Source organism: Loxodonta africana, chromosome 16, assembly GCF_030014295.1.
Source record: "Loxodonta africana isolate mLoxAfr1 chromosome 16, mLoxAfr1.hap2, whole genome shotgun sequence".
NCBI classification, from domain to species: domain Eukaryota; kingdom Metazoa; phylum Chordata; class Mammalia; order Proboscidea; family Elephantidae; genus Loxodonta; species Loxodonta africana.
Genome location: NC_087357.1, coordinates 34109208 through 34128583, shown reverse-complemented (window position 1 = coordinate 34128583; position 19376 = coordinate 34109208). Strand labels below are relative to the sequence as shown.

At 42.7% G+C, this 19376-nt stretch overlaps 1 protein-coding gene across 2 annotated transcripts in view; it reads right to left on the bottom strand.

The window, feature by feature from the left end:
* Positions 1 to 19376, bottom strand: part of DNMBP (dynamin binding protein) — a 134222-nt gene that overhangs the window by 53451 nt on the left and 61395 nt on the right. The window contains exon 1 of one of the 2 annotated variants that reach the window (XM_023546824.2): positions 9679 to 14105. The exons of the other annotated variant lie outside the window; for it this stretch is intronic. Within the exon in view, the coding sequence (XP_023402592.1) occupies positions 9679 to 10861 (1183 nt within the window). The 5' untranslated portion in view covers positions 10862 to 14105. Of the gene's footprint in view, positions 1 to 9678; positions 14106 to 19376 lie in introns of those variants that run through there. 2 annotated transcript variants of the gene reach the window in all.

Here is a 19376-nt window from a genome sequence, read left to right as displayed (position 1 = left end):
TCCAACTTCGTTATGACACTGATGCCAACAAAGACCGGATCTGTAAAGACACCGATAATAAAAGGCAAAAATAATGGAAAAAAAAAAAAAGAAGTATCCGACATATGTCAGAACCAACTTATGATGGAGTTGTACGAACAGAACCTGTACTGCTATTACTGCTGAGGACAGTAGTGGTTCAGCGTGGAAGAGGAACTCCGGTGGCGCAATGGTTAAGCACTTACCTGCTAACTGAAAGGTCTGCAGTTTGCACCCACCAGCTGCTCTGCGGAAGAAGCTGTGGCAGTCTGCTTCTGTAAAGATTTGCAGCCTAGGAAACCCTATGGGGCAGCTCTACTCTGTCCTACAGGGTCCTATGAATTGGAATCGACTCGATGGCAGAGGGTTTGTTTCATTTTTCTTTTTATGTAAGAGACCCAGGTTCAATTCCCGACCGATGTACCTCATGTGCAGCCACCACCTGTCTGTCGCTGGACGTTTGTGTGTTGCTATGATGCTGAACAGAAGTCAGTGGAGCTTCCAGACTAAGATGGACTAGGAAGAATGGCCTGGCAATCTACTTCCGAAAGTCAGTCAATGAAAACCTAATGGATCACAACAGGCTGATCTGCAACCAATCATGTGGGTAGTGCAGGACGGGGCAGCAGAGTCACCATGAATCAGGGGCTGACTTGAAGGCAGCTAACAATAACACCACTACTACTAACCCCCTCAAAACCAAACCTGTTGCCATCAAGTCAATTCCGAGTCATAGCGTCCCTATCGGACAGAGTAGAACTGCCCCTTAGGGTTTCTAAGGAGTGCCTGGTGGATTTGAACGTCCAACCTTTTGGTTAGCAGCAGTAGCTCTTAACCAAGAAGCCACCAGGGTTTCCAATTACTATTATTACTACTACTAAAGCCAAAACCAAATCCGTTGTCGTTGAGTCAATTCCAATTCACAGCAACCCTAAAGGACGAGTAGAACTGCCCCACAGGGTTTCCAAGGAGCACTTGGTGGATTCGAACTGCCAACCTTTTGGTTAGCAATGGTGGCTTTTAACCACTATGCCAACAGGGTTTCCTATTACTACTACTACTAAAACCAAAACCAAACCTGTTGTCCAGTAGATTCCAATTCCTAGCGACCCTATAATACAGAGTAGAACTGCCCCACAGGGTCTCCAAGGAGTGGCTGGTAGATTCGAACTGCCAACCTTTTGGTGAGCAGTCGAGCTCTTAACCACTATACCACTACTACTACTACAGTAAAACCTGCGAAAGCCAGAACGTGTATAAATAGGAAACCTTTCAGAGAAGTAAACTCACATATTTTCCACTAAAATGATCAATAGAAACATGGTAACACTGTGCCCTGTTGTTGCTGTTAGGTGCCGTCGAGTTGGTTCCAACACATAGTGACCCTATGCACAACAGAACGAAACACTGCCCAGTCCTGCGCCATCCTTACAATCGTTGTTATGCTTGCGCCCGTTGTTGCAGCCACTGTGTCAATCCACCTTGTTGAAGGTCCTCCCCTTTTCCGCTGACCATGTACTTTGCAAGCATCATGTCCTGCTCCAGAGACTGATCTCTCCTGACAACATGTCCAAAGTAAGTAAGACGCAGTCTCGCCATCCTTGCTTCTAAGAAGCATTCTGGTTGTACTTCTCCCAAGACAGATTTGTTTGTTCTTTTGGCAGTCCATGGTATATTCAATATTCTTTGCCAACACCACAATTCAAAGGCATCAATTCTTCTTCCATCTTCCTTATTCATTGTCCAGCTTTCACACGCATATGATGCTATTGAAAATACCATGGGTTGCGTCAGGCCTACCTTAGTCTTCAAGGTGACATCTTTGCTCTGCAATACTTTAAAGAGGTCTTTTGCAGCAGATTTACCCAATGCAATGCGTTGTTTGATTTCTTGACTGCTGCTTCCATGGCTGTTGATTGTGGATCCAAGTAAAATGAAATCCTTGACAACTTCAATCTTTTCTCCGTTTATCATGATGTTGCTCATCGGTCCAGTTGTGAGGATTTTTGTTTTCTTTATGTTGAGGTGCAATCCATACTGAAGACTGTGGTCTTTGATCTTCATTAGTAAGTGCTTCAAGTCCTCTTCACTTTCAGCAAGCAAGGTTGTGTCATCTGCATAACGCAGGTTGTTAATAAGTCTTCCTCCAATCCTGATGCCCCGTTCTTCTTCATATAGTCCAGCTTCTCGGATTATTTGCTCAGCATACAGATTGAACAGGTATGGTGAAAGGATACAACCCAGGCGCACACCTTTCCTGACTTTAAACCAATCAGTATCCCCTTGTTCTGTCCGAACAACTGCCTTTTGATCTATGTAAAGGTTCCTCACGAGCACAATTAAGTGTTCTGGAATTCCCATTCTTCGCAATATTATCCATAATTTGTTATGATCCACACAGTCGAATGTCTTTGCACAGTCAATAAAACACAGGTAAACATCCTTCCGGTATTCTCTGCTTTCAGCCAGGATCCATCTGACATCAGCAATGATATCTCTGGTTCCACGTTCTCTTCTGAAACCGGCCTGAATTTCTGGCAGTTCCCTGTCTACATACTGCTGCAGCCATTTTTGAATGATCTTCAGCAAAATTTTCCTTGCGTGTGATATTAATGGTATTGTTCTATAATTTCCACATTTGGTTGGATCGCCTTTCCTGAGAATAGGCATAAATATGGATCTCTTCCAGTCAGTTGGCCAGGAAGCTGTCTTCCATATTTCTTGGCATAGACGAGTGAGCACCTCCAGCGCTGCATCCATTTGTTGAAACATCTCAATTGATGTTCCATCCATTCCTGGAGCCTTTTGCCAATGCCTTCAGAGCAGCTTGGACTTCTTTCTTCAGTACCATCGGTTCCTGATCATATGCTACCTCTTGAAATGGTTGAACACTAATTCTTTTTGGTATAATGACTCTGTATTCCTTCTATCTTCTTTTGATGCTTCCTGCATCGTTTAATATTTTCCCCATAGAATTCTTCACTATTGCAACTCGAGGATGAATTTTTTCTTCAGTTATTTCAGCTTGAGAAACACAGAGCGTGTTCTTCCCTTTTGGTTTTCCATCTCCAGCTCCTTGCACATGCCATTATAATACTTTGTCTTCTTGAGCCGCCCTTTGAAATCTTCAGTTCTTTTACTTCATCAATTCTTCCTTTTGCTTTAGCTGCTCGACGTTCGAGAGCAAGTTTCAGAGTCTCCTCCGACATCAATCTTGGTCTTTTCTTTCTTTCCTGTCTTTTCAATGACTTCTTGCTTTCTTCATGTATGATGTCCTTGATGTCATTCCACAACTCGTCTGGCCTTTGGTCGCCAGTGTTCAATGCAGCAAATCCATTCTTCAGATGGTCTCTAAATTCAGATGGGATATACTCAAGGTTATATTTTGGTTCTCGTGGACTTGCTCTTATTTTCTTCAGTTCCAGCTTGAACTTGCATATGAGCAATTGATGGTCTGTTCCACAGTTGGTCCCTGGCCTTGTTCTGACTGATGATATTGAGCTTTTCCATCGTCTCTTTCCATAGATGTAGTCAATTTGATTTCTGTGTGTTCCATCTGGCGAGGTCCACGTGTATAGTCTCCTTTTATGTTGGTAAAAGAAGGTATATGCAGTGAAGAGGTGGAAAACTTGCGAGGCCCCAGAAAAGAAAGGTGGTCCAGTCGCGTACCGGCTCTCATGGGTTTCACTGTACTATTACTACTTCTCCAGCTCAAGACTCAGTTTTGCTGCCCATTTTGCCACTAAACAATTAGTTCCTAGGAACTGTGACAAGAAGAGCAGAAACGTCTTGGCATCTGCTATACCCATGGCTTGTAATCAGCATATGAAATTAACCAGGCAGGTATTTTATTCTGGCATCTTGGACAGTAGCTGCAGAGATATGACATCCACATACTGGCAGTGAGGAGAAACTTAGAGTATCAGAGTCCTAAATGCTAGGAACTGCCTGTGTAACACTGCTAAAAGTGCCTTCAGATCTATGCAGGTTTCTCTTATCTTGGGGGAAAATAAAATGGAAGATTTCACTGGACTCTGCTTCTCCTCTGCAATTACTGTCCAAATATTTAAGGAATTGCTTTCATATTCTTACCACCAACTCCCTCTTAAACAAACAAATAAACAAAAAAACAACCCAAACCCATTGCTTTCCAGTCGACTTCCACTCACAGGGGCTCTACAGGACACAGTAGAACTGTCCCATGGGGTCTCCAAGGAGTGGCTAGTAGATTCTAACTGCTAACCTTTTGGTTAGCAGCCAAGTTCTTAACCGTTGTGCCACCTGTAATAGGACTTTGTGCCTCTGTTGTCCATACTCCCCACCCCACTTAGAGGCTTCCAGGCACTCAACAGCAAAGGTCTTTTCTCATTCCACATCCTCTTTAGATCTCTGCTACGTGTAATGTAGTTCCATCCCTCGTGAAGCCCTCCTCTGGCTTCCCTAACACAATACTCTTCTGCTCTTCTATGATCATTTATGCGGCATGAACCTGCAGCTGGGCTTCCAGGTTCAACTGTGGTGATGCAGCAAAAGCACCAGTCTGGGCATCAAGAAACCAAGATTCTATTTCTGCTCTACTGATTATGTTAAATTGGACACACATTTCATCTTCTCTGAGCTCTGTGTTCACTTATAAAATGAATGGGGTGGAACTTCAGTGTTTTTCAAACATGTGTGACTATAACACATAGTTTGTATGTTGTTATTGTTAGTTGCAACCAAGTCTATTCCGATTCATGGCGAACCTATGTGGGCAGAGTAGAACTGCTCCATAGAGTTTTCAAGGCTGTGACCTTTTAGAAACAGATCGCCAGGCCTGTCTTCTGAGGTGCCTCTGGGTAGGTCTGAACCACCAGGTACCTTTCGGCTAGCAGTCAAGAGCTTAACTGTTTGCACCACCTAGGGACTTAGTATATACATACATACATACATGTAACACATGGGTACATATGAACACATACATACAAACATATGTGCTTACTTTTACTACAAGTGATGTACTCTGAAATTTTCTATTCCCTTCTATTTCATTTTTTTTTTTTTAAAAAAAAGCTTGTTGGAACCTCCTAAATAGACTTCATGACCCTATCTATCATGGGTGGTTATCGATTATTTAAAAACATTGAAACTTGATATCTAGGGTTCCTTCTAGTAATAATGTTGTAGCCTTCCAAATCTGAGCCTTGAGCCTTATCTCTCACCTAATTCCCATCCCATATGTCTCTTTGTAAGGTTTGTGCATTTGAATATCCTAATAGCGCTTCAATTCAACATACTTAACATGCAATTTGAATTTCCTACGAAAGCAAGCCCCCTTCTTATCAAAACCTTAGTGCTGACTTTTGGTCTAATAACAGCAGAGTAGTTCATGTTGTACTAACCCCCCTGTTGAAAAATATTATAAACTCTGAATAAGATATTAGAAACAACAACTATAACCTGCTCCCGTGGAGTCAATTCCGACTCATAGCGACCCTATAGGGCAGAGTAGAACTGCCCCATAGAGTTTCCAAGGAGAGCCTGGTGGATTCAAACTGCCGACCTTTTGGTTAGCAGCCGTAGCGCTTAACTATATGAAGGCATTGGAAGGCAACCAAAAGCAGGAGAAACAGGGATATGACTTGAAATAAGGGAAGCCAACTAGGTAAGAGCCACATTTATCTATTTTTCCTCTGTGAGGGCACACCCTAGTCTTAGAGCATGTCCAAGAATAAAACAAAAATAATAAGCTGAAAGGTGGCAATCTTATCGGGTTGAGGAGTCATAGGTTCAAGTCTGGGGCAGCTGAAGTGGCCAGATATTAAGGGGAATGTCCTGGAAAAGAGGACGCCGCAGAGTGGAGCACCCCAAAATCTGTGTCGAAATTCTCCTCAAATCCTGGAACTATGCATTCAGGTGATGACACTCCAAGGAACCCAGCAGAAAGCAATAAGAGATGGAAGGCTGAAAGGGCCCAGCAGAGATACTCAGCAACTGTCTGGTGCTGGGAAGATAAAACCCAAAAAACCAAACCAATTGCCATCAAGTCAATTCCAACTCATAGCAACCGTACAGGACAGAGTAAAACTGCCGCATATGGTTTTCAAGGAGCACTTGGTGGGTTCGAACTGCCAACCTCTTGGTTAGCAGCCATAGCTCTTAACCACTACGCCACCAGGGTTTCTGCTGAGAAAATTAAAAAAACCCACTGTTATCGAGTCCGACTCATAGCAACCCTGCCCCATATGGTTTCCAAGGAGCATTTGGTGGATTCAAACTGCCGACCTTTTGGTTAGCAGCCACAGCTCTTAACCACTATGCCACCTGGGTTCCCGCTGGGAAGATAGAGCTTGAAATTTGAGTCTCACCAAGTTAGGTGGCTCAGGAAACCCTCTGGTTTTCCACTGAAACCTCAGAAGGGCCAGACTTTAGAAGGACCACCTCCAAGGACTAAGGGCCACACCTTAGGACTAAGGCAAAACCATAGCAGACTAGCCATAACAAAACCTTTGAACTGATAGGGCAGATCAAGGAAAGGAGATATCCTTTCCTTGGTTTCTAGCCTAGGAGACAGGGTCGGGTGAAACCAGTAAACAAGGCTTTGCTATAGATGGAGTAAGGGTGGAGTGAGTAGAGGGGGAGAGGAAGAAGGGATGGGAAGCTCAGTTGGACAATTAAACCTGAGATGTTACAGGGCCCAAGGTGAAAAGTCCAATGGAAAATAGTAAATATCAATTTGGCTCTTGGGAGACAAGGACCATGGAGTCACAGTCTGGTGGGGCAGCTTGTTAAGGGGAAGGGAGGTGGGTTGGGAGAAAGCAAAGAAGTAATTTATGAGCACCTATTATGTTCTGGGCATGTTATAATGTGTTTTATGAGCAGTCAAGAAACCAAGTGACGTATCACACTGGGCAAATCTGCTGCTAAAGACCTCTTCTAAAGTGCTAAAAAGCAAAGGTGTCACTCTGATGACTCCGGTGCACCTGACCCAGGCCACGGTATTTTCAATCACCCCATATGCATGGGAAAGCTGGACAATGAATAAGGAAGACCTAAGAAGAACTACCAAAAACCAAACCAAACCCAGTGCCGTCGAGTCGATTCTGACTCATGATGCCGCTGAATTACAGTGTTAGCAAAGAATATTGACTATACTATGGACCTGGTGGCACAGTGGTTAACAGCTCGACTGCTAACCAAAAGGTCAGCAGTTTGAATCCATAAGCTGCTCCTTAGAAACCTATGGGGCAGTTCTACTCTGCTCTATAGGGTTGCCGAGTCAGAATCAACTTGACAACAATGGGTTTGGGTTTTTTTTGGCCAGAAGAAGAAATAAATCTGTCTTGGAAGAAGTACAGCCAGATTGTTTCTTAGAAGCAAGGATGGCAAGACTTGGTCTCATGTACTTGGAACATGTTATCAGGAGGGACCAGTCCCTGGAGAAGGATATCATGCTTGGAAACAGAGGGTCAGTGAAAAAGATGAAGGCCCTCAATGAGACAGACTGATACAGTGGCTGCAACAATGGGCTCAAACATAGCAACAACTGTGAGGATGGCGCAGGACTGGGCAGTGTTTCGTATTGTACATGGTGTCACTATGAGTTGGAACTGACACCTAACAACAACATCTCCCAATGTATGAGACAGTTATTATCTTCATTTTTACATATTAGGAATTCAAAGCTCAGAGAGGTTAAGTAATTTGTCTAAAGTTACACTATTAGTAAGGAGACCTAGTGGCACAACAGTTAAGTGCTCAGCTGCTAACTGAAAGGCTGGCAGTTTGAACCTACCTAGCAGCTCCATGAGAGAAAAGACCTGTCAATCTGCTCTCGTAATTGCAGCCTAGTAAACCCTATGGAACAGGTCTACTTTGTCAGATGGGGTTGCTATGAGTAGGGATTGATTTGATAGCACCTAACAACAACAACAACACACTATTAGTAAGTGGTGGAGCTGAGATCTGAAAGCAAAACCAATGGACTTCAAAGCTTGTTTCCTTTCTGTAATTACATGTTGTTACGGTATAATATTCAGGTAGAGCAGTGGCATGTGTGCTATAAGGCAGCTGGCAAAGAATGTTAGAAAGCAAAAATATTTCTAGCAAAGACTATGAGGTTTATTATAGGTCAAGGAAGATATTAGCTGTATAAAAAGGACATCAACTGAGCTAAGTAACGGCATACAAGTCCTCAAATATAAAGAGAGCTGTAAAAAGGGAAACAATATAAGGTGGAACCGAGCTGGTTTCAGAGATCACAGGGCACGTTACAACACTCCAGGGAGAAGGGTTTGACTCCTGTTAAGTCAAACAGAATAAACCCATTTGATTACAGTTACGAGGCTAAACACAATAAGGAACTAGAGCTGGAAACAAAGTTCATCTAAGGGACAGACACAGGGGGAAGGGAATACGAACAATCCAAAAGCCAACTTGAGGAATCAGAGGATCTGACTTTTTTGAGCTGGAGGGAACTTAGAAGTTATCCAATCCTATCATTTCTGAGAGAAAATGTGCCTAGAAAAAAAGTCTAATTGTTAATATCTCAGCCTTTCAACTGGTTTGATTTCATCTTCACTTTTTTTTAAATGCAGGTACCGAGAGAGCCTGTTTTGTCCAAAATAATGCTCCAGAAATTCAAGTTAAGCCTATGTTGGAGGGCCACCAGATAAAGCACCAGCAGTTTCAGGAGCAAACCACAGATTCATCTTTGCACTCCTGACGGTGCCCAGTATAAATCTAACCAGTGAGCCTGTCTGAAGTAAACCCAGAGGAGAAATTTCCTAAGAGGGCAATGTGAGATGAATTTTCCAGGCCTTTCACAGTCTCTTACCCTAACCCTTATCATCTAGTCATTACCTGGACTCTCCCAATGGGCCCAAACCTGAAAGGCTAAATAAGGCTACATACCACATAAAAAGAAAGCCTAAGCAGGGAGTCCAGTCAGTAATTATAAAAACAACAACAGGGAAAAAATGAAGTTCACTGCAGAGAACTGGAGAAGAAAAGACACAACGGGAAGGCGAGAAGACACAACAGCAAGAAAGAAAGAATTTGTACATAAAAAAAAACTCAATATCCCCAGTTTACAGATAACTTAATTAAGGCTCAGTAAGATTTTAAGATGAAGTGATGTAATATCTAGCATGTACAAGACACTATGAAGAATATAAACTATCTTCTTAATCTCATAAGAGTTTTAGAGTTCATCATTAATTGAAGATTCCTGAATGTCAAGGAATGAACAATTTATACAAGTGTTTTCCAACAATGCCTCAAGAAGCACAGGGAAGCATACCAGGAAAATAAACTTGAGCTTGGTGACCTGATAATGAACTTGCTGTCCCCACAAGATGGAATGAAATAGTAATAACAGAAAGATATTTGAGATTAGAGACACCTAAGAAAACCAAAAAGGGCAAAAAAAAAAAAAAAGTTCCTATGAAAATGTTAAATCTGATTTCAAAAGCTCTGTTACATATGTACAACATTATCTATACTCCTCCACAAAAGGCCTCCCAAAGGAATTAAATCTCTAAGCTTGTTCTCATTCAATATACACTTAATAAGAACTTCAGGGGCCCAGTTCCTCAGACGGGCAAGTCCTCCTGCTACCTGGTATAACCACCCTTTGAATCTACCTCCCTGCTTTATTCCTCTAGGAAGGCTGAATCATACCTTGGGTTCTCTTCCTGTTTTGTACAAACTCTGAGTGCCTCAGGGTGCTGGGTGCTGTGCGGCGAAGGCAACTATTCCTTCTCCAAGGCTCTACTAAGCCATTTAATTTTCTCTCTTCCTCCAAATGCCTGGTGTTCTTCTCTATGGAAGGGCTCAGAGGAATCCCAAAGTCATATTCTCCTGCATTTCCCCGGGGACACTGATACTGCAGACCGTCCAGGATCAGCCCTCTGTACCCAAGTGCCGTCACTCCTGTCCTGTCCACACCGCTATACTTCAAATTCTTCATTTGATGGTGAAAATCTGTTCCTCTATAATTCTGAAATTTATACTCACAGCTTGCCAATAAAGTCTTATTGTCTTTATTTTCTGTATCAAAATGACCCTGATCCATGGTATGAGTCTTTGCTTTGGGACAGATGTTATCATTTTGATAATCATTCCTGGCTCTGTCATAGTATTTGACAGATTCCTTACCTTCACTGGCATGATTTGAATCTGGGAAGTCCACAGATTGATCATTACGATAATTCTCGGGAAGATGATATAAATCCTTGTGGTCTCTATAATAAAAATTAGTTTCTTTACAATCCTCAGTGTTATAATTAAAATTCCTGCGGTCCATATGCCAGTTTTGAGGTTGACCAGAATTCCCCAAAGAATCATCCAAACCCTGGTAACCACTCCATTGTTCAGTTGTTTTAGAGTCCTCAGGATTACAATTCAGGTTCTTACAGTCCATGTAGCCATTAGTTTTTCCACCTCCTCCAGTTACATCTGGGTTTCCTGTAAGCCAATTGTCCTTAGTCCTTGAGCTCAGATTCCCATAATCTACATTTTCTGACTTCCCATAATCATCAAACCCTCTGGTCACACTTCTGTGGCACATCCAGTCATTTCCACCTCCATTCACTTCCTCGAAGTCCATATAGCTTGGCTCACTCTGTTCAAAATCCCAGTATCCACAATCCCTTTTTCTGTAGGGCCGGTTCTGTCCCTTGGTCCGATAGCTGGGATCCCAGTCATTTTCTTTGTAGAATCCATCTGGCTCTACAAAATTCCTCTTCTGGAGACTCCTGTAGTCCTCATACCCCCAGCTGGGGCTCCAGTGTTCTTTCTTCTCCACTTGCCTTTCTTTTCTAAGCTCCTGGGTTTCACACATATTCAATGTGCTTAAAGACATAAGTTTTACTTCTCTTTTCCATGAGCCTGGGTTGGGCAAAAATGTGGACAGGTGTAGTCTAGCCTGAGGGTGTATCTGTCCTTCTTAAAATGTCTCCCCAAGCACTCCAGACACTCTTCTTGCTGCTCTGGTTGGAGCAAGAAGAGATGTGTAGTTATTTCAACCTCACGATCCAATCAGTGAGCTGCTCTATCCTTCCCCACAGAGGCCAGAAGATAATTAGTAACTAGTGTTCATGTGATTGGAGTAGGCAGCTTTATTTGGTGTTTCCCTCAAGCTGGTCAAACTGGCTTGGCTGCTTTATGCAGAGGCTGAAGCTTTCTACTGCTTCAAAGGTTTTGCAGAAAGAGCAGTATGAAGTCGAAACAGCCCCCTTCAAACTTCTCGGTAAGGTCATATTGATCAGGCTGATCTGCTCCTTTAATCCTTTAGTAATCAATAAGCGCTTTCATGTGCAACTCAAATGGGACCTGCGTCCCCCAAGTCCAGCTTTCTAATCCTTGAACTTCTGAAACTTCTCAGGCCTCCCTTCCCTTTACTTAGAGGCAGAGCTCTTCCTCCTCTGAGAGCTTTGCTTTTATGGGGTTCAAGTTACCAGTTAGTGTGCGCCCAAAGCACAGGCCGCTCAAGCTCTTGCCTGCGGGTACATTAGACATCCCACTGAAGGAAGAAAAAGTACTTCCTCTTACTCTCATCTGGTGTGCTAGTAACTTTATAGCACAAAAACTTTCCCAGAAGAATACAGTTCTGCATGCCTTCACACTTTGCTAGATATCTGTCATGCCAGAGAAGCATTAAACCATTTATTTCCTAAATCTCTTTGCTATCCAATTCATACAGAATATTTAGGATGAGGCTAGAAATTTGATCAATGGGTACAAAAATGCCTATGTGAATTCAATAAACATTAGACAGATACCTGTTATATACGAGGCACCGCAGAACAGAAAGATGAACAAGTTAGTCCCGTACGATGCAGGAACAATAAGCTCTAATGTAAGATCACATGGGATACGTGCAACAACAGAAACACAAAAACAAAGTCCCTGGTGGGGCAAAGGAAGCTTTCACGGAATTGGTGGTATGTGAACGGTGCCTTCACGAATAAGCAGGATCCCACAGACCTTCTGGGTACATGGGGAAGAGTTTGAAGGGTATAATATATGGAGAAAGTAAAAGGAGATAAGTGTGGAGAGAAAGGTTGGGGCAGTCGCAAGAGACCCGAATGCTATTTATTTTATTCAGTGGATAATGAGGAGTCAGTGATTCTGAGCACGGCAGTAACATGCCAAGAGACAGGCTCTAATAAGATTACTCTTTTAGCTCTCTGGGAATCTACTCGCAGTGGGGCATTGATGGTTGAGTGGTAGAATTCTTGCCTTCCGTGCAGGAGATCCAGGTTCAATTTCCGACCAGCGTACCTCATGCGCAGCTACCACACCCATCCTTCAGTGGAGGCATAGCATGTTGGCATGACGCCTGAACAGGTTTCAGCAGAGCTTCCAGACTGTGACAGGCTAGCAAGAAAGGCCAGGCAATCTACTTCTAAAAATCAGCCAATGAAAACCCTATGGACCACATGGGTCTGATCCCCAGCCAATCATGGGGATGACGCAGGACTGAGCAGTGTTTCGTTCTGTTGTGCGTGAGGTCACCATGAGCTGAGGGTTTCTGTGATCCTTCAGTTTTAACAATCCATATATTCCTCACAACTTCTTTTTTCTTTTCACAAATACCTAATATGCTATTACGCACCTTTTAGATTCTTTACTAATGGTTACTGGATGAACCTCTAAACTGTCAAACCTTCTGATTTTCACATGGAGCGATTTTTTTTTTTGCTTGTTGGTCTCCCATAACCGAGATCAGTCACAGCACAGCCCTGGCAGCCTCCATGTCTTCAGTGTGTACTACATACCATGATCAGGGCTAGGAAGTTGATATCAATTTTCTTTGATTTTCACTACCCTGCAAGGAAAGTATGTATTGTCCTCATTTTACCAGAGATGAAGAGATAACCTCTGAGAGTGTGAACAACCTGTCTAAGATCACATAAACTAGTATACAGTAGGACTACAATTTGAATTCAGATCTGTTTGACCAAGAGGAGTTATTTCAAAAGTACTGTCCTTACTTCCCCAGAATTTACAAGTAAACTCTACCATGGTCTTGTTCAGAGGTGGGGCACTACCAAGGCCAAGTTATACAGCTCTCTCCCCTCCTCCCCTCCAAAGCTACCATTCTTCTTTGTCTCCAGTCCTGGCCTCCCTCAGCCTGGCACAGTGCTGTTCCTCAAGCCCAACCACAAGAGCACATGGACTGGCACAGGAACAGGTAAGAGTGCCCAGCACTGTTTGACTCAGTGATCTAAAACCTAGCGCCTCAAGATTGATTTGGTTCACAAGCCAATAGGATGGCAAAATTATTTGGAAGGACAGGTTTTACCATGACTTATACAGAGGGACAGTGTAGCACACGAAGTCAGGAATTAGGAGACTTTGCTTTTAGAACTTTAATTTCTGCTAAAAACCAGTTTGTAGCTATGCTTAATTTTACTGATGTCAGTTTTCTTATGTGTAAGATGAGGAAGTTAATGTTTTCTCTGCCACTTTGAATCTAAAATTCTATGAGCTTGCTCATTTCTAATCCAATTAAAAGTTGAGATTAACCTTTCCCTAACTGTTATGGTCACTGGGTGCTGGATTTTTAACTGTTATGGAAAACAAAGTTCCTTTAGCAACTTAGTATCTTTGGTAAAGCTAGCTTGACAAGAAACAGGCCTGCAAAATCAACCAAGAGAAGAGATAAAAGAGAGGACTAAATTATGGGTACGAAGCACACTAGTTATAAAATGACCCAGTAGAAGAGGGTGTGAAGCATTTCATTTCACAAGAAACGTGAAAGTGGAGAAACGAAAATGAAGTGTTAGATAAGTGGAGAATGAATGAAGAACCAAAAAAACAAATGAATAGCTGGGTATAATATGGGGACCCCACCCCTTTTCCTTTTCTCAGTCCTGTGGCATTGGGGTCGTTAAAGATTTAGTTTGCATAAAAATGCAAACCGCCTCAGCTTAACCTCCATACTCCTATGGCCCAGAAGGAATCAAAAGCTATGGCCCATATTCCTATGGACCAGAAGGAATCAAAAGCTGTGAATGGGTTGCTATTTTTGTGTGATTAATCTGTGTACAAAGAAGAGTGGCCAAGGGAATTGGGAGAATAACTTGTCTACTCTTCCCAGTCCTAGTGAAATACAACCCTGTAGATAGTTATCAAGCTCTTCTGATCTGCCTTCCACTTTACATAACAGTAACATTCCACTGGCTTTTTTCAGCAGCTGGAAAGATTACAGCCAAGAAAACCCCACTGGGCAGTTGTATTCTGTCACATGGGATCCGGAGTTGAATGGACTTGAAGGCACCAATAACAACCACAACAAAAAGCAGCCCTCCATCCATGATGTTTGTTGTGACTAGAGGGTGGGTTATCAGCTATAGCACTATCAGCATTACTTCAAGGATAGCTAGAAATACTGCTGCACAGATTGCCAGAAGTGAAGATGAGCTGCAGGATTTGGAAGGAGAGAGAAGAGGGGGAAGGTAGAGGAAGGGGTTAAACAAAGAAAAAGGAGGAGATGGTAAAAGGCCAGCAGGAACTTGTAATTCTCTAATTTTTTTTAATGCCTCTGCAACTGACCAGGCTGATTCCCCTAGTCTGGCGATTGTCAACTACCCCTCGCTTTCTAACTCTGCCCTAACGTCGCTTTCTGGTTCCTACAACCAGCTGCAGTCGAGTCAGTTCCCACTCATGGCAACCTCATGTGCGTCAGAGTAGAACTATGCTCTGTTGGGTTTTCGGTGACTAATTTTTTAGAAGTAGATCACCAGGTCCTTCTTTGGAGGCACCACTGGATGGGCTCAAACCTCCAACCTTTCAGTTTGTAGCAGAGTGTGTTAACCATTTCTACCACTCAGGGACTCCTTCTGATTCCTGCAGGTTTTGTTATTTTCCAGAGCACCTTGCGAATACCTCTCTCATCTGACCTGTTACTTATTGCATGTGTTTGCTTGTTTATCTCCTTTTACTATACTGAAAGCTCCTTGAAGGCAAGGGTCATGTCTAACTTATCTTCCTATCTCTAGCACAGCTTTGTATTTAAATGTTTAATGAGTTGATGCTTGTGAGTTTATTTGACATATGCTAGATGCAGAAGGGCAGTATAACTTAAAGAGTGGGCTTTCACAGCTCTTGGCTTGAATCCTGCCTTTGCCGTTTAAAAACTGTATAATCCTGGGGAAGTTAATCCTTCTAGGCCTGTTTCTTCATTTTTTCGCGATCAAATCTACCAACCTACCTGCATCTATACCCATCTACTCTACTGCTAAAATGGAGGAACCGTCTCTGCTCTGATCCAAGGCAAATCTCTCTGCTGGGACACAGGATCCCAGCCCCTGCTGGCCCCTTAAAGACTGCCCCAGCAATGAAGCCACCCCTCTCTTGCTTTTTCAACGTGCCTTCACTAGTGGATCAGTCTAATGAGCCTATGAACATATGGTAACATTTTCCATCTTATCAACAACTTCCACTGGCCTCTCAATCCCCCTCCAACGAGCCCCCTCCAGCTACCACTCCATTTCTTTGCTTTCCTTTATAGCAAATCTCTGAAAGACTTCTGAGCAAGTCAAATACTCAATGTTTCTATTTCCTTCCCTCTTGTTCTCTCTTTAATCCACTCCAATAAGATTTTTCGTCCCACCTTCATCACTTCGGAGCCCTGGTGGCGCGGTGGTTAAGAGCCACACTGCTAACGAAAAGGTTGGCAGCTTGAATCCACCAGATGCTCCTTGGAAACCCCATGGGGTGGTTCTACTCTGCTCTATAGGGTCGCTAGGAGTTAGAATTTACTCGATGGCAACTGGTTTGGGTTTTTATTTTAATCATCATTTCACTCAAACTGCTCTTGGCAAGGTCACCAAATCCAATGGTCATTTCTGAGACTTCATCTTACTTGGCCTCTTGGCATCTTTTGACCTAGTCACTTTCTTAAAGCTCTCTCTTCTCTTGGCTTTGAGGACATCACACTCACTTAACTTTCCTTCTACATGACTGGCTGTTCCTTCTCTGTCTCCACTGTTGGTTCATCCTCCGTGTCTTCCACACTTCTAAACACTGGAATGGCCCAGGGCTAAGTTCTTTTTTTCCCAGTTTTTTATGTCACAATGCAATACATGTATACCAATGCATATATGTGTTTGTGTGTGTATTATGCATACGTGTATGTGTCTATATATAATATGCATCTAGGAATAATTCTGGATGGTATTCTCCTATACACCCAAATATCTAGCATACAGGAATTCAAGAAATATTGGTATGACTAAGAATGTGGTTTCCATGCTTATTCAGAGCAGCTGCCTCTCAGCCTAAAGGTCAATTAGGAAGAGCTGCAAAGAAGACCCCATTATTTATGCTAACGTTGTTGCATAGGATGTCAATACTGCTACAGTCTCTGGCTGCATGGAGAGAGGGTATGAAAAAGAGGGAGAGCAAAGACACCTATGACAGAAAGCTAAGTGTCCCAACAGAAGAAGGGACTATGCACTGGTGAAAAGAGACTGACCAGGAGGACAGGAGACAGAAACAGAGAGAAAAGAATCTGGGAGTGTTGGAAAAGGAAATAAAATGGAATAAAAGAAAATAAAGTTGTTCGGGGGAAACACAATGTATTCTTAAAAAACAAACAAACAAACAAACAAACTCATTGTCATTGCATCGATTCCAACTCATGGAGGCCCCATGTGTTACAGAGCAGAGCTGAGCTCCATAGGGTTTTCTCAACTGTAGACTTTATGGAAGCAGGCTGCTAGGCCTTTGTTCTGCAGTGACACTGGGTGGGTTCGACCTGCCAACTTTTCAGTTTGCAGCCTGGTGCAAACCATTTGTGCCACACAGGGACTTTCTTAATATACTCTCAAGGGATATAAATGTTCTAAATGGGACAGGGTTAGACGAAGAGCTTTCTGGGCCCAGGCGAACTTTCTAACGGTTACGAGTGAAGTGAGAGCTCAAATAGAGACCCTGGAACTGTGAGCAGCTTGGGGGGTATCACTAGCACGAATGGGTAAATCAGCAAACATTTTGGAAACCTGAGTAACTTCGTGATAAGTCAGCAGTCAAAAGCATATCTGTAAGAAAGGCCTAAATATTCTTAAAAAATATATCATTACATAAATATATATTCTTAAAAAACAAAAACCCATTGCCCTTGAGTCCATTCTGATTCATAATGACCCTACAGCACAGAGTAGAACTGCCCCCCATAGAGTTTCCAAGAAGCGGCTGGTGGATTCAAACTGCCGATCTTTTGGTTAGCAGCTGAACTCTTAATAACTATGCTACCAGGGTTCCCTTAAGCCCAAGGATATATTCAATCCAGTGAATAGTTTTCAACAGAAGAGAGTAGTGAAAAATGTAATGACTGGCATGTTATTTTGGAAGTAGGATGGCAAGAGTCAGCTGGGATCCCTCTTCCTAGAATCTGATTTTTTCAATTGTTTCTTCCTACCGCCAAGTCTGAGAGATTAAGTGGTCCCTCCTTACGCTGAAACACACTGACACCGCAGTGGGGCACAGTGAAATGGCACATTACGCTGTGCACCGGATCCACTGAGATCTGAATCCTAGCCCTACCACTACTTTGGGCAAACCTTCGTTTCCTCATCTATAAAATGTGGACAATGTTGAGGAATTGATAAAGTATATAAAAGTACCTAGCAGACTGTTTGACAAATAATACAGTGAAACCTGTGAGAGTCAGAACTTGACAGAACTGCCTTGTTTTTCCAGGTCTTGCAAGTTTTCCACCTTTGACAGGGTGCAGTCTTACCACTTTTCTGTCACTCATTTTAGTGGAAAATATTTGAGTTTTCCTTCTCTGACAGGTTTTTGCCTTACACAGGTTCTGATTTTACTACAGGGGCTCAATAAATTCTAGTTACTGTCACTGCCCCCCTCTTTTGGTGCCTGTCTTTCAGAAGGCTCTTGGTAAGGCTCAGCCCCTTGTTCTTCTCTCTTTTCATCTAGCTAAACTTTTTTTTTTTTTTTGCAATCTCACTGTCTGTGTGCTGTCAATTCCCAAATGCAAGTTTCCAGCCTTGACCTGTTCCCCTCCACCTCCACGAACCAGCATGTCCTGCAGTCTTCACCATAGCAATTAATTGCAACTCCAGTCTTCCAGTCGCTCAACCTCGGGGTCATCCTTGACTTCTTTCATTCACATCCAATCCACTGGCATGTCCTGTTAATTGGCTCTAACTCCAAACATACCTAAAAGTGAGCACTTACCATCTCTACCACTACCATGTTGGTCCAAGCAACCATCATCTCTTGCCTGGATCACTGACAGCCTCCTAACTGGTCTCCCTCTTCTGTCCTTGTGCGCCTTCAGTCTATTCTCAACACTATACCCAGAATGTGACTTTTGAATTGTAAGTTAGCCCATATTACTCTCCTGCTCAAAACCTTCCAACGGGCCCCCTTCTTACACTGAATGATGATCTACAAGACCTATATATGCCTTTGCTCCAGCTGAACTGGCCTTCTGCACACTCTTACACTTACTGTCCTATCTGCTTAGAATGAGTCACCCCACCCCTAAAAATGGTTTAGCCGGCTTCCTACAATCACTCAGATCTTCACTCAAACGTCACTTTTCAGTGAAGACTTCCCTGATTTCTTTTCTCCATAGGTTCTTTTCCTTTTAAACATACTACATATTTTTATTTACTTATTGCTTATCTCGTCCCATGAGGAAAGAGATCCCTGCTCTAAATCCTGTGCCTGGAACTGCCTGGAATATAGTTGGAACTCAAAAATACATGTTGAATAACGACTGCTCCAGAGTTTTTAGTCTCCTGGGTCTTACTACATCTGGTAAAGAGAACAGTAAAAGAAGGCAGCACTCTCTGGTAGGGGTGTAGTGCTATAAATTCTTGTGGTTGAGGGGTTCCATACTAGCTGGAGACAGGCCTTTTTACTGTGCACTGCAAAAGCCTCAGAGAAATCCGAAACGATACTCGAAGTACCTGGATCTATTCCAGCTTCTCCACCCCTTTGCCTGGAGCTGAGGGTGAGGGAATGTTCTCAAAGTGATACTGCAAACTGCTAAAAATAATGAGTCACAGGTCAAGTATAACTAAATTAATCATTCCAAGCTAGATTTCTTGGCATACATTAAACCACCTATCCTAAAAAGAAAACTAGTTTCTGTCCTGAATTAACATATACTAATTTTATTAATGGCTTCTGACTATGATGGCTGGTTTTTATCAGGAAAAATCCATTAGAAGTAACTGAGCCAATTTTTATTGAGCCAACACCCCAAACCAGATGTTACACAAGCCAAGGATACTTGCGTTTTTCTTATGTACTGACAAACTAAAAAGAAAGTAAGATTATTTCCTTCACCTACTTCACAAACTGATTTGGCTATTTAACTCTATCTTTTACTAGTT